General features: G+C 47.1%; 1 protein-coding gene across 1 annotated transcript in view; it reads right to left on the minus strand.

Moving 5' to 3' along the window:
• Positions 1–17,510, minus strand: part of PTPN11 (protein tyrosine phosphatase non-receptor type 11) — a 477,212-nt gene that overhangs the window by 409,144 nt on the left and 50,558 nt on the right. The window contains exon 2 of the mRNA XM_069214808.1: positions 3,414–3,536. Within this exon, the coding sequence (XP_069070909.1) occupies positions 3,414–3,536 (123 nt within the window). The remainder of the gene's footprint in view (positions 1–3,413; positions 3,537–17,510) is intronic.

A 17,510-nucleotide genomic window follows, 5' to 3' on the forward strand; every position in this document is an offset into this window, starting at 1 on the left:
AAAGGGTGAAACAACCTTCGGAAGGAAAGTAGCCTTGGTCCTCAACACCACCTTATCCCCATAAAAAGATGTATAAGCCCAGGTCGAACAACAACTGGGATGTGGACTGTAGGTGACGCAACACGAGCTCCGGAGACCTGGCCTTGATCAACCAGTCGTCTAGATAAGGAAATACTGCTATCTCCTTTAGTCTGAGCTCTGCCGCAACCACCGACATCACCTTCGTGAAGACTCGAGGTGCTGAAGTAAGACCAAACGGGAGAACCGCAAACTGATAGTGTTGCGACCCCACCACAAACCGGAGATACTTCCTGTGCGACTTGAGTATAGGGATATGAAAGTAAGCATCCTGCAAGTCGACAGACACCATCCAATCTCCATTGTTCAGCGCCAAAAGCACCTGAGCTAGGGTCAGCATCTTGAACTTTTCCTGTTTGAGGAACCAATTCAAGATCCTAAGGTCCAGCATTGGCCTCAACTGACCATCCTTCTTGGGAATCAGGAAGTATCTCGAGTAACAACCTTGACCCCTTTCCTGCTCCGGAACCAACTCCACTCCTTTGAAAGGAGGACTCGAACCTCCTGTTCTAACAACAGGAGGTGTTCTTCTGAACAATAAGATGGGTGGGGCGGGATGGGGGGCGGAAACTCCCGAAAGGGAAGGGTGTAGCCTTTTCTCACAATGCTGGTAACCCAGGAGTCTGATGTTATGACCTCCCACTTGTGGAGAAAATTCAGTAACCTCCCCCCTACAGGCGTGGAGTGAGTAGGAATTAGTGGAAGCCTAAGGCTGCTTCCCCTGCTGCACCCCTCCAGGAGAAGAGGAAGAGGCAGAGTGCTGCTGAGAGGCTCCCCTGGTACGGACCCTACCCCTCCCTCTAAAAGATTTATCGGAGAGAGCAGAGGTAGGCTGCTGGAATTTCCCTCGAGAGGAGGAGGAGGAGCCACAACCAAATCCTCAAAACCTCCTAAAAAAATCTGGAGGAGGCAGAAGAAGTGGATTGCAAGCTCAGCGACTTGGCCGTGGCCCTGTTCTCCTTGAACCTCTCTAAGGCCGAATCCGCCTTGGCACCAAAGAGCTTGTCCCCATCAAAAAAAAACGATAACGTATTCAGAATTCCGCAGCCAGGCTACTGTTACATGTAAAGCCGCAAGCCCACATCTCCCCTGCCTTGAGAGCACTACACTGGTTACCCGTTGCCAGAAGATGCACTTTCAGGCTGCTTTGTATCACCACAAAGCTATACATGGAACAGGGCCGCTTTTTATCAGAAACAAAATAACCAAATACATCCAACAAAGAAACCTCCGCTCAAGATTGGCACCCCGCCTTAGAACACCACCATACAAGAAAAAGACTATAGGTGGTTCATCCTTCTCCATTCAAGCAGCCAAACTATGGAAATCATTAGCCCCAACTATAAAAGCCACAGATAACTTTCTTGTCTTCAGAAAACTACTCAAGAGTTGTCTCTTCCCTTCATAACCACCATATTCAAACAACTATGGACTGCATATGCCTATGTTGATAAATATTTTTTCTGATTATGTGTATATTTCTAGTTATGTATAGTTCTTTAGAAAATATGTATCGCTACTATGTCATAACAATAAAATACACACACACTCTTTAAACCTGTTTGACTAAGTATATTTACCCATGGTTCTAATTATGTATTGCATGTACATATATGTGTGCATGTGTGTGTCTATTCATGTGTGTATGTATGTGTGTGTGTGTGTGTGTGTGTATACATATATTTATATATATGTATGTATGTATGTTGCTCTGTGCTTGGCATGTTCGTGGGTCATTGCCTGGCTCCTGGGTGGGTTGTTATATACTAGATATCTATGAATCCCTGCTCTCATCTTATCACACTTATCTACCCATCATCATATGTCATGTCTCTATCAATCTATCCTCCATTCCCACTAACTCATCCCAAATCCATTCTACTACTTTCATCTCCTAAAAAACTCTGCCGAAGCTCTTCTCTCCGCTTCCACATCTAACTCATCAAACCTCACTCTACTACCATGACCTTCCAAACAACCCTACTAAATTTGCCCTCATTTATCTCACCCTGCTACTATGATCTCCCTAACCCTCCCACAGACTCTTCCCTCCTCCATTCCCCTTTACTCATCCCAAGCCTTTGGAATGAGTAAATGAGGGATATACTCCCAATTAACACTTCTGGGTTTCTTTCCTCCTCCACCCCTCCATTACTCCAGTCAATCTAACTAACAAACTCTCATATCAGCAGCTCAAATTAACTCATAATAATACTAAAACTGTACTCATATTTCCCAATACTAACCCATCATTAATTCTTGTTGGGTTCTGGAGTAGCGTGCTACTCGCCAAAAAGCGATTCGGTGCCTCGTCAGGGGTAGTAAGCGCTATATAAATTCTATTACAATTACAATATGTGTTTTGACTAATCAAAGCTTTGTTCACAGCATCAGTCACTATTATAATGTATTCCAAACATACATACTGATCCCCATTACTCACATCATGGAAACAAAAGACAGACTGCCTCATGTTGCACATCGCTCACCACATTGTAGTGTAGTAAACATTAACAGATTATATGCAAGACAGAAGTAATATCCACAATTCACAATGCAATTTCACGTTATATAGATGTTTTAAACACGTAAGGCACTCTTGTTTCTCTTGTAAATAACCATTCCCTAATATCGAGCACTCAATTAAACCAATACATAATGCCCAGTGGGCTCTGCACATTGACCCATAGCATAAACCAGCTTAATGGAGTGCCATAATATAGTACTTAATTTGCAATATTAATTTTCATATCAGACTTAATTCAACTGCCCATGACCTGTCTTATGGGCTTCTATGACTGAGTTATATAATTCACCAATGTGGCAGATATTCTGTAAAAAGGAAAAAGTTAAAAACACTTAAAAAACCTGGAGGCATCAACATCTTAGCTATGACAGATGATCCACATTATCACAGATATACATGTAATTCTTCATCAATATTGAGACACTGGGGTTCCTTTAAATTCAGAGCTAGAATATACCTTGGCTCGCGTTTCCAAAGCATCCTTTCCCTATCTCCTCTTTACGTGTATACAGGGATTACTACACTTCTGTTACTTAAAAGAATCCTACAGCACATAAGAGCCAAACAAAATAATAACATAAGCTATCCCGCAGCAGTCATTGTGGAAGATTTCACAAAGGAGATTAACCACTATGAGATATAGTTTACGGATGCCAATACCATAGTATTTTACAAGTGTAAAACAGTAGTTGTAGCATGGACCGCATGCCATGAAAATAAAGTTTGGTGCTTCTGCTAGAATGACAATGTGTGATTACTTATACAGTGCTGTGTGAACTGAATTGATTTTTTGAACTAATTTGCTTACCTCACAGACAGTGTGAAATCCCCAGGGTTACTTTTACTGAGTCGTGCCAAGAAGCTTCCATCAACCCCTCTGGTGAGGAGCAGATTTTCTGCTTCCACTCCTGTGATGTTCGGGTGAAACCACCTAATGAGAGCAATGAGAAACAAATAAAAATCGATCAAATAGAAAACAACCTCAACTCAGGAGTTAGGAGGGGGCTACATTTCAGGCTAGTAAAAACAACAATGGCAGCTTGAAATTGGTTCAAAGAACAGAAGGTTTATTTCATTTATTTTATGAAGGATATTTAAATAATGAAAACATAGCCTAACTTCAACTCTATTGGTCACTTCAATGAAAATTAAAGGTGTAACATGGCTTAACATATAAATGAAACAATTCCTCATGTTACCTTGATGCAGAAGACGTTTACTTTAGTCCTGTGTTAATTCGTGAGTAGATGACAAACACTTCCTACTATGGGCCTGATTACAACCTTAGCAGATGGGATACTCTGTCACAAATGTGACAGATATTCTGCCCGCCGTATTACAAGTTCCATTATATCCCATAGAACTTGTAAATCGGCGGGTGGGATATCCATCACGTTTACGACGGTGTATCCATTCTTCGAGGTCGTAATCAGGCCATATATGTTTTGCTATGCAAATAAGCACAAAAGTGAATGTTACTCCTGTAGGAAGGTACTCTCTTTTGGGCATGGTTACCCCACTGCTGTTAGTGTCTTTTCACTGTGTTCACTGTGATTGTGCTAACTAGGACCCCAGTGACTGGGCTCTCTCCCTCTAAATTCGGTTGTTCCAGACTTTAAACACCCCACAATTGGCATACTGGTGCCCCCATGTAAGTCCCTAGTATTTGGTACCTAGGTGCCCAGAGGGCACTGGGGCACCAGGGGTTCCCCATGGTCTGCAGCATGTATTATGCCACCCATGGGAGCCAATACAAAATGCGTCTGCAGGCCTGTCATTGCAGCCCATGTGAAAAGGTGCCTGCACCCTTTCACTACAGGTCACTGTAAGTCACCCCTATGGCAGGCCCTCCTAGCCCAGAGAGCAGGGTGCAAGTGCCTGTGTGTGAGGGCACCCCTGCATGAGCAAAGGTGCCCCTACAAACTCCAGCTCCATTTTCCTGGACGCCATTTTACTCATGTACTGGATATAGGCACTACCTATGTCCAGCTACCTAATGGTAACTCTGAACCTGGGCATGTTTGGCATCAAACATGTCGTAATCATACCCCAATATTGTTGCCAGTATGGGTTGTATGATTCCATGCACTCTGGGGGCTCCTTAGAGGACCCCGAGCTTTGCTCCTACCACTTTGCAGGGTTCTACTGGGTCGCCCACACTGCAGCCATCCTACAGACAGGTTTCTGCCCTTCTGCTACTTCACCAGCTCAAGCCCAGGAAGGCAGAACAAAGGATTTCCTTGGGGGGTAGGGTGGTAACACCCTCCCCCTTTGGAAATAGGTGTTACATGGCTTGGGATGGGTAACCTCCCCAAGCCACTGGCATGCTGTGAAGGGCACATTTGGTGCCCTCCTTGCATAAACTGAATTGCACCAGTGCAGGGACCCCCGGTCCCAGCTCTGGTGTGAAACTGGACAATGCAAAGGGGAGTGACCACTCCCATGTCCATCACCCCCCCAGGGGTGGTGCCCAGAGCTCCGCCAGGTGGCCCGTTGGTTCTGCCATCTTGAATCCAAGGTGGGCAGGGGCTCCTGGGAGCATCTGAGTAACTAGGTCAGGCATGTGACGTCACAGCTCCCACCCGGCAGGTGGTCACCCTGCTAGGTAACCAGTCCTCCTTCCTAAGCTATTTAGGGTCTCCCTCTTGGGTGGGTCCTCAGATTTGACGTGCAAGATTCCAGCAGGACTCCTCTGCATCATTTGCTTCATCTTCTGGCCACCAGGACTCCAACTGGATCCTCCAGGGACCAACAATCTGCACTCCAGCAACAACTCTGCTTTGCAACATTGTTTCTCCGGCTCCTTCTAGCAACTGCAACATCTCCCTGGCTGTGCATCCTCTGAGGGTGACAGGTCTTCAGCCTGCACAAGAAGCAAGCAGGAATCTCCCTTGGAGTGAAGGAGTCACTCCCTTACACCCACAGGCACCAACTGCAATAACGACTGGCTGCTTGGATCGTCTCTCCTGCAAAACTGCTTGACTCCGGCAACAAAGGAGATGGTCTGGAGTGGTCCCCTTGGTCCTCTTTACCAGCTGTCCAACTTGGGAGACAGTAAGCCATTGCCAATCCTTGCAGGACGGTACCCCTGTGCACCGTAACTCTTGCAGCTACAAAGGCTTGTTGGCTTTTCTTCCAAGGGAACTATTTAGGCTCCCTGAAGGCCCTGCCTCCAGCACTCTTCCCTGCAAAGCACAGTCTCCTGCCTGCTGCTTCAGCAACTTGGGACTCCTCTCCAGGTGTCCTGAGTGGGCGTCACTGCAACTCGCAGACACAGGAGTTGCCTGTGGGTGCTGTATTTTCGACTTCCAACTCTTCTCACTGCTGAGGGTCACGTGGGACTCCTCTCCGTGGGTTGAGTCCCCTGGACCTTCCTGGTCCTCTGCAACTCTTCCTCTGCAACACTTGCCTATGTCAAGGCTTGTTGGTGGTTCTTCCACACTACTGACTGAATGCAACTCTTCTTCTGACGTGGGACATCAACTGCATCACTCCTGCAACTCTTCTCCTGCTCCTGCTCCTGTGCTGCATAGCTGACTCTTGGTCTTCACCTTCGACCTGGTCCTGCATCTCCAGAAGGATGGGTAGTGGCTCTTGCCCCAACCGGACATTCCAACTCGAACTTGACCTGGTCCCCTTCTGTTGCAAGTCCTCTTCTTTCAGGATCCACCTTTTCTTCCTTCCAGCCTTGCACAGTCCTTTTACAAAGTTCACCTGTGGGTTTGGGGGAAAACCAGGTACTTACCTCTTCTCTCCTGGTCCCTGGGAGGCACACTGGTATTTACCTTTTGGGGTTCCTAGTTCCTCCAGCTCCCCTCTGCAGATTTCACTTCCTTGGGTGAGGGACTGACTTTCACATTCTACATACTTAGTATATGGTTTGGTCTCCCCCGCCCAGGGCCCCCATTATTTTCTGTTATTTCACTGTTTTCTATTGACTTCTAAGCCAATTCCTGACTACTAATGTGTATATAATAGTGTGTTTAATCACCTTCTAGAGGATTATTGCCTATACAATATTTTAGTATTTGTGTTACGATAATAAAGTACCTTTATTTTTATAACACTGTGTGGTTCTTTCATGTGTGTAAGTGCTGTGTGACTGTAGTGGTATTGTATAAGCTTTGCATGTCTCCTAGGTAAGTCTTGGCTGCTCATCCACAGCTACCTCAAGAGAGCCCAGGCTTCCTAGACACTGTCTACACCTCACTAATAGGGGATACCTTGACATGGTATAGGGTGATAACACCATAGGTTTTCACCACACACCAGGCCAGCTTCCTACAACTATGTGAGACAAAGTTGTCAAGGGGTTCTGCAAACCATATGTCCTGAACTTGCATACAGAGTCCTTTGCTGGAGCATGGAAATCCAAGGTGACAATGCTTTAACCTGAATGTGGCATGGATGCACATTTTTCAACAGGAGACACATTCAGATTATTTTACATTGTGCTCTAATATAATCTAGAACAAACCAAACATTCAGAGTCTCAGAAACATATTTTAAGTCTGGAAAGGAGGTTATAGGCTACTGCTGAAGTATATATTGCATATTGCAATAATTCTAGTGCTTCAAAAAGCTCCCACCTGTTCACAAAGGTTTTGAGTGTTTTTACATTTATTTGACCCAAGCTGAACGTTAAATTATTTAACTAACAATATATCCATTTGAACATGTAGAAATTATAAAGTCCCTACAGTACAGAACCTTTGAGAGCCAGTTGCCAGTGATCGGATTTGGACCATGACAGAAAGCGTCTTTTTTAATTTGCAGAGAAAAAAATGAAATCACTCCATGGAATAAACAAGGACATACCATTTTAAAGAGGTCATTTATTTATGAATTAAATATGTTTTGTGTTTACTTGGGCACTATTTGTATGACCAATTTGACTAATAAAAGAATTTGACCTTTATTTCATTTCCTGAAGGTTCTGATTTCCAGCAAAGTTGGAGGTTTGCAGGGCATTGTGGGTAAGAAAATTGTGAGGGGTGCATGTGAAGCACACTACCTTGGAATCACCCAGAAGTTTCGTTTTCAGATGTGTCTAGGTCTTGTGGATTTTTCTACATTGCAGCGTCCCAAAATCCAAAAAGTGCAGCCCTCACCACTCCAAGTGGGATGATTTTGAGAGTTAGCCAAGCTCTCATGGTCCAAATGTAAAACCAAAACCCAAAATAATCAAATGTCCTCTTGCTTGCCGTGGGATAAGATGTTTTAGTGGGCAGGGGAGAGTTGAAAGACTGTTACCCCCTTAATTTAGGGTGGGGGCATAACCAGGCCCATACTGGTTGGTAGTCACCACCCCACATTTTTTAGTTCCCTGGCACCTAGTATGCTTTCTGCCCCCCTCTCTTATTTGGGGAAAAATAATCGGATCGGCCTAATAAATGGCCTAAAGGCAATTTGCACACCAAGGGAGTGACCCTTGCCTAAGGGGTCACTCCCCACATACATAAAAAAAAAAAAAAATGATCCCTGGTATCTAGTGGTTTCTGCCCCCCGTGGCCAGATCGAACTAATTATAATAGGCCGAAATGGCCTAAAAATAAATTGCCCCCCATGGGGAGTGACCCTTGCCCAAGAGGCTGCTCCCCAAAACAAAACACACACCAATCCCTGGTGCCTAAGTCGTTTCTGACTCCCCCCACCACGGGGGCAGATCGGCCTAATGGAAATAGGCGGATCTGCCCCCAAGGGGAGTAGAAATGGCCTAAAATAAATTTGCCCGCCCAGGGGAGCAACCCTTGCCTAAGGGGTCGCTCCCCTTGCGTGAAACTGGCGCTAAAAAACAATCCCTAGTGGTTTCTCCCACTTGGGGGCAGATCGGCCTAATAAAAATAGGCTGATCGGCCCCCAAGGGGGGCACAAATGGCCTGAAATGAATATGCCCGCCCAGGGGAGCGACCCTTGCCCAGGGGGTCGCTCTCCTTGCATGAAATTGACTCCCATTATGACATAAACAAACAAAAACAATTCCCTGGTGTCTAGTGGCATTTCTGCTGCCTGATCGCATTGCGATCGGGCAGTAGAAATGCAGAGATACATGAAAGGAGAGGAAAAGCCTTTCCTCTCCTTTCATGCCTCTCTCGGCCCCTCCACGTGATGGGAGGAGAAATGCTTTTGCATTTCTCCTCCGATCCGCGCTGGAATTGGGGGCAGCCTCTGATGAGGTCACTGCGTGGTGACGTCATCAGACGTCACAAGGGCGGGGGTGGAAGGGGAAGCAATTCCCCTTCCATCCCTGCCCAGGGGAGGGGGGTGCCAGGGCCCCTGGGGGAGCGCTAGCGCTTCCCCAGAAGGGCCCCTAGCTGGATTGAACAGTTACGTCCTGGGCACCCAAGCGGTGCTGCCCAGGACGTAACCGTTACATCCAGGGCACCCAAGGGGTTAATGAACCATAAATATACAAGTTAAACAGCATTAACATGAGGACACAAATATTACCTCAACTGCAGCCAAAGGGTTTGCGCTGCTGCGCTGCTGAGGGTTGGGCCTACTTGTCCTTTCCACACCTTTGAAAACAGGCGCTTACTTAAGCCTTGACATTGCAAAGTCAAAAGGCAGCAACAAAAGTAATGTTGCACAGGCCGACGTGTCATATCTAATTGATGGAGGGTCTCCAACGCGTCTCCCTCCTTCAGGATTTGCTCCGGGATGTTGCACAGTAATGTTGCCGACGCTGGTGAGGAGTGAGGAGGTGTCTGACAGCCGATATACGAGCTACGGCGCCTGAACGCTATTTGGATCTGGTGAGGCCGGGAGGAGGCCGGGCTGCCGCTGGAGCGCGCGGCCACCCCTGCGGTGTCCTGAACGGAGCAGCTCCTGAGTGCAGAGGAGGGCGTACAGGGCAGGGTCCGGTGCAGCTGCACCCTGAATAAGGTTCCCAGGAAGGAGCGAGCGGCACGATCCCCCTCCCCACGCTTGTTATTATCCAAGACCCAACCTGGGAGAGGTCTTAAATGAAACAAAATGCCTGGAAAATACATCCTGCTTGGCAAGAGGGCCTGCCCTTGCAGCAGGACTAGCGTAAACTGGCCACACGGAAAGTGAACATAAAGGGACTGAAGTGGCTCTAAAAGAGCGGTAAGGAATTGGGGCCATATTCTGTCCAGCAAAGATTTTACATATGACAGTGAGACTGGACGGAGGGCCTATCTTAGTGGCCGACCTTCCTAAGCATGTGTAGAAGTATTGTGGATACAATTCCTCATGCGTTCAATCACAGGACAGAGGCGATGCCTGTTGCCAGAGGCAAGAAACTAGGCAGATATTGGCAACTTTGAGCTCCTGAACACCAAATGAAACAACGCACTGACTGCTAGTACATGACAGTGCATTGATGGGTAAAACTAAAAGCACCAAGCACACGGAACACGACCCAGAGCAAATCCCAAAGGAGGGAGGGGCATTGGAGACCCTCCATCAATTAGATATGACACTCAAATTGCACTCCTCACAATTCAACAAGGTTCTCCAGGCCATTCTGGACACGAAAACTTCGCTGGATGTAAGAATCGATGCCATGGCCGTGGAGGTTAACCTTCTTCGAGTAGACCACTGTTATCTAGTAGAGCGGGTCGAGGAGGCAGAATCCTCACTCGCTGCTTTTCGCCCTACAGTTCAAGATCTCCAGACGCAGATGACGCAGGCAAAATGGTAGATGTCCGTCCTCCACAAACAAGGAGAGGAGGCCGAAGGAAGATTGCGCCGTAAGAACATCAGACTGGTGGGTTTTCATGAACGAACGGAAGGGCCTAGTGTTGAATTATTTGTGGGACAATGGCTGACTCCTAACATGCTAGACGGGAAACCCTCAACGTTCTTCTCAGTGGAACGGGCCCAAAGAGTACCCGGCAGAGCACAGGGTCCAGGTGCTCAACCACGACCAATAGTAGCTCGCCTCCTTAATTTCACAGACCGCAATTTGATATTGCAACTGTCTCGCATCAAGGGCCCGTGGTACTATGAAAATGCTAAGATCTCAGCCTATCCAGATTTTACTTCGGAAGTACAAAAGCAGAGCAATTCCTTTATCAAATCAAAGCAACATCTACGAGGACTGAATTACAAATATGCACTTCTGTTCCCAGCGAAGTTGTGGGTGATTGATGGAGATGCAATGAGAATGTTCACCTCCCCTGAGGATGCCTGGACTTAGGTGCATGTCAAAGGGCTTATGCACTCTCCGCAACTGTCACGGGCTGAGGACACCTGGCTAACACAACGAGCAAACAGGCGTAAACGCAACATTAGCAGAGCGAGACCATCAAAGGCCCAAGTGGCAAAAGAAAAGAGGGAGCACTGAAAGAGGCCTTGCAGCTGTTTAACAACACGTTTTTTGCGCTGGCAGATAAAACATCAGTTGACTCTGAAGAAGATGCCGGAACTTCATCGCCGTCCCGGAACTCACCCAAGGAAGAAGGCCCGGCGCTAACACTGTGTGCAGCAGACAACCTTTGACACTTCTTGCACTGTTGTTCTCCTTTTGGGAAGTAGGCTATGAAGTGCAAGGTAAATAACTCCCAGAACAGAACAGAACCCCGTCTAAATGGCTACCCCTGCCCCCGGGCGACCTGCACTGTAAGTCTTTTGCTTAATCCTGGGGCTAGCGGCGCAGACATTTGTCTGCTACAGACCTTTCTCCACCCTCTTCTTCCCACCCTCTCAAGGAGGAGTCGGTGTCAGGCTTATGCCTTGACCAGAAGGACGCAAGTATACTATGGCAGTTATGGTACGGTTTAGCTGTTTGAGGTTTGGTGGCAAGATACATATTAATGGTCAAGCCAGGGAACAGGGAGTTGTTTATCTTGTTACTGTTTATCTTAGAGATGCCGGGTGGTTTGGAGGGGGGGCAAGGTGGTTTTGGGGCATGGGGGGTGGTGGGCGTGCGGGGGGTGCATGGGAACTTGCACAATATGTTTTGATGTTATGGCGGTGAACTATGTTATTTTAACTTGGAACATTCGGGGATGGGTAATCCTGTTAAATGCTACAGGGTGTACAATTACCTCAGAAGGCGGCAGATTCATTTTGCCTGTCTCCAAGAGATGGATTTAACGCATGGGGAATTACTTAGTCGCCGGGGTGGGGGGGGGGCAGATATATGGGACTGAATACTCAGCATATGCTAGAGGAGCATTAATCTGGGTGGTACCTTTTGTTAAAACTAGAGTATGTGTAGACCGTGAAAAGAGATACGTACTACTAAAGGGTCGATTGAATGGACAACCTATTACTCTAGCATCGATATATGGCCCAAACACAACCCAAGAGACTTTTTTTGAATGAGCTATCCTCGAACCTGATACATAACCCCGAGGCCCCTGGAATCTGAGGGGGGGAAGGAGATTTTAACTGCATACAGAACACCCTTTTGGATTGTTCACTCCCAGGCACTTCCAGCATACAGGCAATTAGAGATTTCCAACAATGGTCCCAATCTATGAATCTACACGATATTTGGCGGCTACATCATCCGAAAACCAGAGAATACTCATATTACGCACCAGGTTACCAAATACACACAAGGCTTGACTATGTTTTCTGCGACTCCCTGTTTTGGCCCTATATCCGCGGTTCTGAATATCTGGGTAGGGCACTGTCAGATCACAATCCGCTTAAGGTCACCTTTAGTTGGGGCAACACTAAACCCCCGATACCACTATGGAAACTATGGCCAGTGGCATTGCAGGATTCAGCAAACAGGTCTAAGATAGGCTCCACTCTTTCAGAATACTTTAAACATAACTCGGGCTCGGTGGATGACCCCGGGATGGAGTGGGATGTAATGAAGGTAACTATGCGGAGCAATTGCACGGCCACTTCTTGGGGGGTGAAAACAGATCTTACCCAGCGTATATTGAACTGTGAAAACGAGATACGTAGACTGGAAAAAGAGGCCATAAGTGAATCACAGGCCTGTCCATTGCTGGCGACTGAGCCGGCAGTATCGAGAGGACCTGAGGCAACAAAGTAATATGGATTATAAAGCTCATCTGGCCCAACAACATAAGGAGGGGGATAGACCAGGTTGCATACTATCATGGCTACTGCACTATGAAAAGCCCAAAATGGTCATAGGAGCAATTCGCAACAATAGGGGGGAGCTGGTGAACTCCCAGGAAACAATAAATGAAACTTTCACACAATATTATGAAACACTGTACTCTGCGCCTCCTGCCCCACCGGTTTCCCATCTTCGATCGTATCTGCAGGCGCTACCACTACCTACCCTGTCCCAGCAGCAGCGTCAGGATTTACTCCTGTTGCAAATAGAAGAGTTACAGTTAGTAATACAACAGATAGCTAAAGGGAAAACCCCCGGAATGGGTGGGTTTCTCACTGAATTTTATTTGACATACAAAGACACACTCACACCTAGATTGGACTTGTATAATGCATTTTATCAACGAGGGAACCTCCCAGTGTCACTGTGTGAGGCACTTATAATAGTACTGCCCAAACCGCGCAAAGACCCACTTGAAGTAGGCTAATACAGGCCTCTTTCTATGTTAAACGTTGGCTACAAAATACTAAGTAAAACCCAGGCACATTTCGCAACACCAGGTGACTATGTCACACAATGGATGCAGTCTCCAGGGATGCAGGCCACCCCGTGGCTATATCCCTGGATTTTGAAAAAGCATTTGACACGCTGGGTTCGACATATCTTATACAGGTCCTGGAGAGTTTCAGACTTAACCTTAGTTTCATAAAATGGATATAATTACTATACACCGTCCCTTGAGCAAGGGTCTGCACTGGCCGTCAGAAATCTCACGCCTTCTCTATCCAAAAGGGACGCGACAAGGCTGCTGTCTTTCACCAGTGCTTTTCGCGCTAGCCAAGGAACCACTAGCAGTGCAATTGCGAACGAAAGAGGTTGAGTGGGGTACTTGGACGGGCAGACAATGGCACATCACCTCCTCATACACCAATGATGTTTTAATTTATATAAGGAACGTAGCTGAAGCGCTTCCTGAGTTATTCATTATATTAGACTACTTTGAGAGGGTGGCAGGCTTGAGGGTGAACTGGAATAAATCCTGTGCCTTCCCACTACGTAGGACTGGCGAAATGGCAGACCCCCTGCAGGCCGAAGACCGACTGGTGTGGGCCACCGGGACTTTCTGCTATTTGAGCATCAATGTTTATCACTCTGAGTTGGATCTGATAGAAGGTTACTATGGCAGGGCCCTGTCCATCACTAGGCAATCCATGGCCTTTTGGACCCACCTCCCCCTCTCTCCAATGGGTAGAGCAGCCATTGTTAAGATGCTGGTCCTTCCCAGATTATTTTATTTGTTCCGGGCAATGCCGATTCCTCTGGGGAAATCCTGGTTTAAATCTGTGCGCAGTTTGATTACAGCACTCATATGGGGCCTGGGTCATAGGTGGATATCTCTGCTTCCTTTGAATGAGAGTGGTATGGCGGTGTCAGATATAGAAAGATATTATGAAGCGGCCCAGCTTCAATGGTTGATGCCTTGGTTAACGAGGGATCAGACAATGGAAGGAAATATGACATGAGAAATGTTAGGGGAGGAAGGAATTTGGGGTTGGCTTCTCACACAGGATGCTCCCAATAGAGAATTGGGTTTATTGATGCGGACAGTGAAGCAGGTTTGGATAAAGTATATCATGCCACACCATGGTTTGCTCCCCTACTCACCTAAACTCCCGGTGTGGGATGTACCAGTTAAGAGCTCTTGTCCAAATTGCAATCCCTGGAGGGAGGGTGGATTCACTCACATGGGTGACCTCTATGCTGAAGGCCAGCTGCATATCATTTCAAATCTGAAAGATACTTATGGTTTGGACTTGGGACAGTTCCTTGCCTATGCAGCACTACAGGTAGCGTTAAGGAACATTTAGCGGCTAGGACCTACAGAACCCACAACACATCAGGGGATACATTATATTCTAACATGGGGCTCAGACAGGAGGGCAATCTCTAATCTTTATATAGCACTAAGGGAGATGCAGGATGGAGTACAGGCCTGGAATAAAACCAGATGGGACACTTGCCTGGGCACTGATCTGACTGAGCAACAATGGATGATGGCATTAGAAAGGGTGTGCTATATTTCCAGAAATACTAGATTAAAAAATACTCAATTCAATTATGTTCACCAAACCTATTTAACGCCCCATCGTCTACATGATATGTTCCCTGGGGCCTCTCCCTCCTGTCCAAGGTGCGGCCATGAGGATGCAACCTTTCTGCATATGACATGGGAATGCCCAGTGTTGCATGCTATGTGGACACAAGTGGTGCGGCATGTGTCAGATATCATAGATGTGTGCCTGCCGCTGGAACCCTTCTCTGTCTCCTCGGAATAACTAAGAGAACCACACGAACTAAGCACTACCTAAGATTTGTAGATCTTGCACTTGTATTGTTTAGGCGACTTATTGCCATGTCCTAGAAAGGAGCGCAACCCCCTAGTGTAGAGAGCTGGCTACGAGAGGTATCCTGCTGGGCTGTAGCAGAGGTCACGGCATTGGAACAGGACCAACAGTTCAGGGGTGGTGGTGGACAAGTGACAATTTGGGACACCTACATCATAAAGTTAACTGATAAAATAATACCCCGAGAGGGAGGAGACACCAGCCCTGTGGGATCACCCAGGTTAACAGAGTAACACAAAGAGATATAACACACAACCTGGCGCAAACGCCCCACACTACAGAACTGCGGCCTTGATACTGTTATTTATCATGTCACCCAGGGGCCAGATGAACGAGTTACTTACCTTCGGTAACGACTTTTCTGGTGGATACATTAGCTACCTGTGGATTCCTCACCTATTGAATACTCCCATTGCGCCAGCATTCGACGGAAATCTTCTTCCTAGCTTCTGCACGTCGACGAGGACGTCACAATTGCCCACGCGACGCCGTCTGACATCATACAGGCAATAAGAGGTCCTCGCCGACGTGCCGACGTCAGTACCAACATTTTTTACGTGCCTGAGACTAATAGGCCATTGAGATAAATAATCAAATAACAATATTTAATGATATTCAAGATAAAAACATCATTTCAACAACTCAAGATTTTTTTTTTTTTAAATAAATAAATATATAAATAAAAAATACATAAATAAATATATACAGTATATGTACAAGCTCTCAAATACCAAGAGGAGCACACCCAAGAATAACTTGGTTAGACCAGAAAAGCAACGGGGAGGCGGGTGGGACAGTAAGGAATCCACAGGTAGCTAATGTATCCACCAGAAAAGTCGTTACCGAAGGTAAGTAACTCGTTCTTCTGATGGATACAACTACCTGTGGATTCCTCACCTATTGAATAGAGTCCCAAAGCAGTACCGCACTCGGTGGTGAGTGCCTGAATGGTCAAACCAAGAAATCCTGCAGCACTGACCGTGCAAAATGGCCATCCCTCCTAACCTCAGAGTCCAAGCAGTAATGCTTCGCAAAAATATGGAGGGATGGCCAAGTTGCGGCCTTGCAGATGTCGACCACAGGAACACCCCTAGCCAAGCCTGTAGCTCACTCACTCTTCTTGCGGAAGTAATTGCAACAAGGAAAACAGTCTTTAGGACCAATAATCTTAAGGGGCAAGAATGCATAGGCTCAAACGGGGAACCCATAAGAAAAGTCAGAACCAGGTTTAGATCCCACTGAGGCATTATGAAAGGAGTGGGAGGAAATTTGTTAATAAGACCTTTTAAAAATGTAAGTACTATAGGGAATTTGAATAGAGAAGGCTGGTCCGGAAGACATAGAAAGGCTGACAGGGCAGACAAATACCCCTTAACTGTAGCCACTGCACAACCCCTCTGTGCCAGAGACAATGCAAAAGACAAGATATCTGATAAGTGAGCACGTAAGGGATCAATTTGCCTCTCTCCACACCAAATCACAAATTTAGCCCACCTATTAGCGTAGATAGATTTAGTGGAGTGTCGCCTGGCCGATAAGATAACATCCACTACATCAGACAGGAGAGAAAAGGAACTCAGGTTGCCCCGTTCAATCTCCAGGCATGAAGGTGCAGGCTCTGGAGGTGGGGGTGTAAAACCTGCCCCTGCGACTGCGAGAGGAGGTCTGCCCTGGGAGGGAGACGGAGCGGAGGGCACAGTGAGAGTTGGAGAAGGTCCGTGTACCATACCCTCCTTGGCCAATCCGGAGCTATTAAGATGATTTGGGCCCGATCTTGGCGTATTTTCCTCAAAACTCGAGGAATCAAGGGTATGGGGGGAAAAGCGTAAAGCAACTGGTCGCACCAGGTCATCTGAAACCCGTCCCCCAATGCTCCTTGTCCCGGATACTGGAGGCTGCAGAATAACGGGCAATGCGAGTTCTCCCAAGTGGCAAACAGATCTATCCGAGGAAACCCCCACATCTGGAAGATTAGACGGACCTGATCTGGATGGAGACGCCACTCGTGATCGGCCGAGAAACGGCGACTGAGACTGTCCGCACGAACGTTCAAGACTCCGGCCAGATGATTTGCTACCAAGCAAATCTGATGGTCCTTTGCCCAGGACCAAAGCCGTAGAGCTTCTCTGCAGAGAAGGTATGACCCTACTCCTCCCTGCTTGTTTATATACCACATCGCGGTAGTATTGTCCGTCAGGACCTGAACCGACTGACCGCGAAGGGATGGGAGGAAGGCCTTGAGAGCCAGACGTACAGCCCGCAACTCCAACAGATTTATGCAAAACATCTGTTCTACTGGAGTCCAAAGACCTTTGATCTCCAGGTCCCCCAGATGAGCTCCCCACCCTAGAGGGGAAGCATCCGTTATAACTGTGGCCACAGGCAGAGCTTGCGAGAACGGCCTTCCTCTGGAAAGATTGCCGTCCGCAATCCACCATTTCAAATCCGTGGCAGCATCTCTGGAGATCCTCACCGAACCTTCGAGATC

This window comes from Pleurodeles waltl, chromosome 11 (genome assembly GCF_031143425.1).
Source record: "Pleurodeles waltl isolate 20211129_DDA chromosome 11, aPleWal1.hap1.20221129, whole genome shotgun sequence".
NCBI classification, from domain to species: Eukaryota; Metazoa; Chordata; class Amphibia; order Caudata; family Salamandridae; genus Pleurodeles; species Pleurodeles waltl.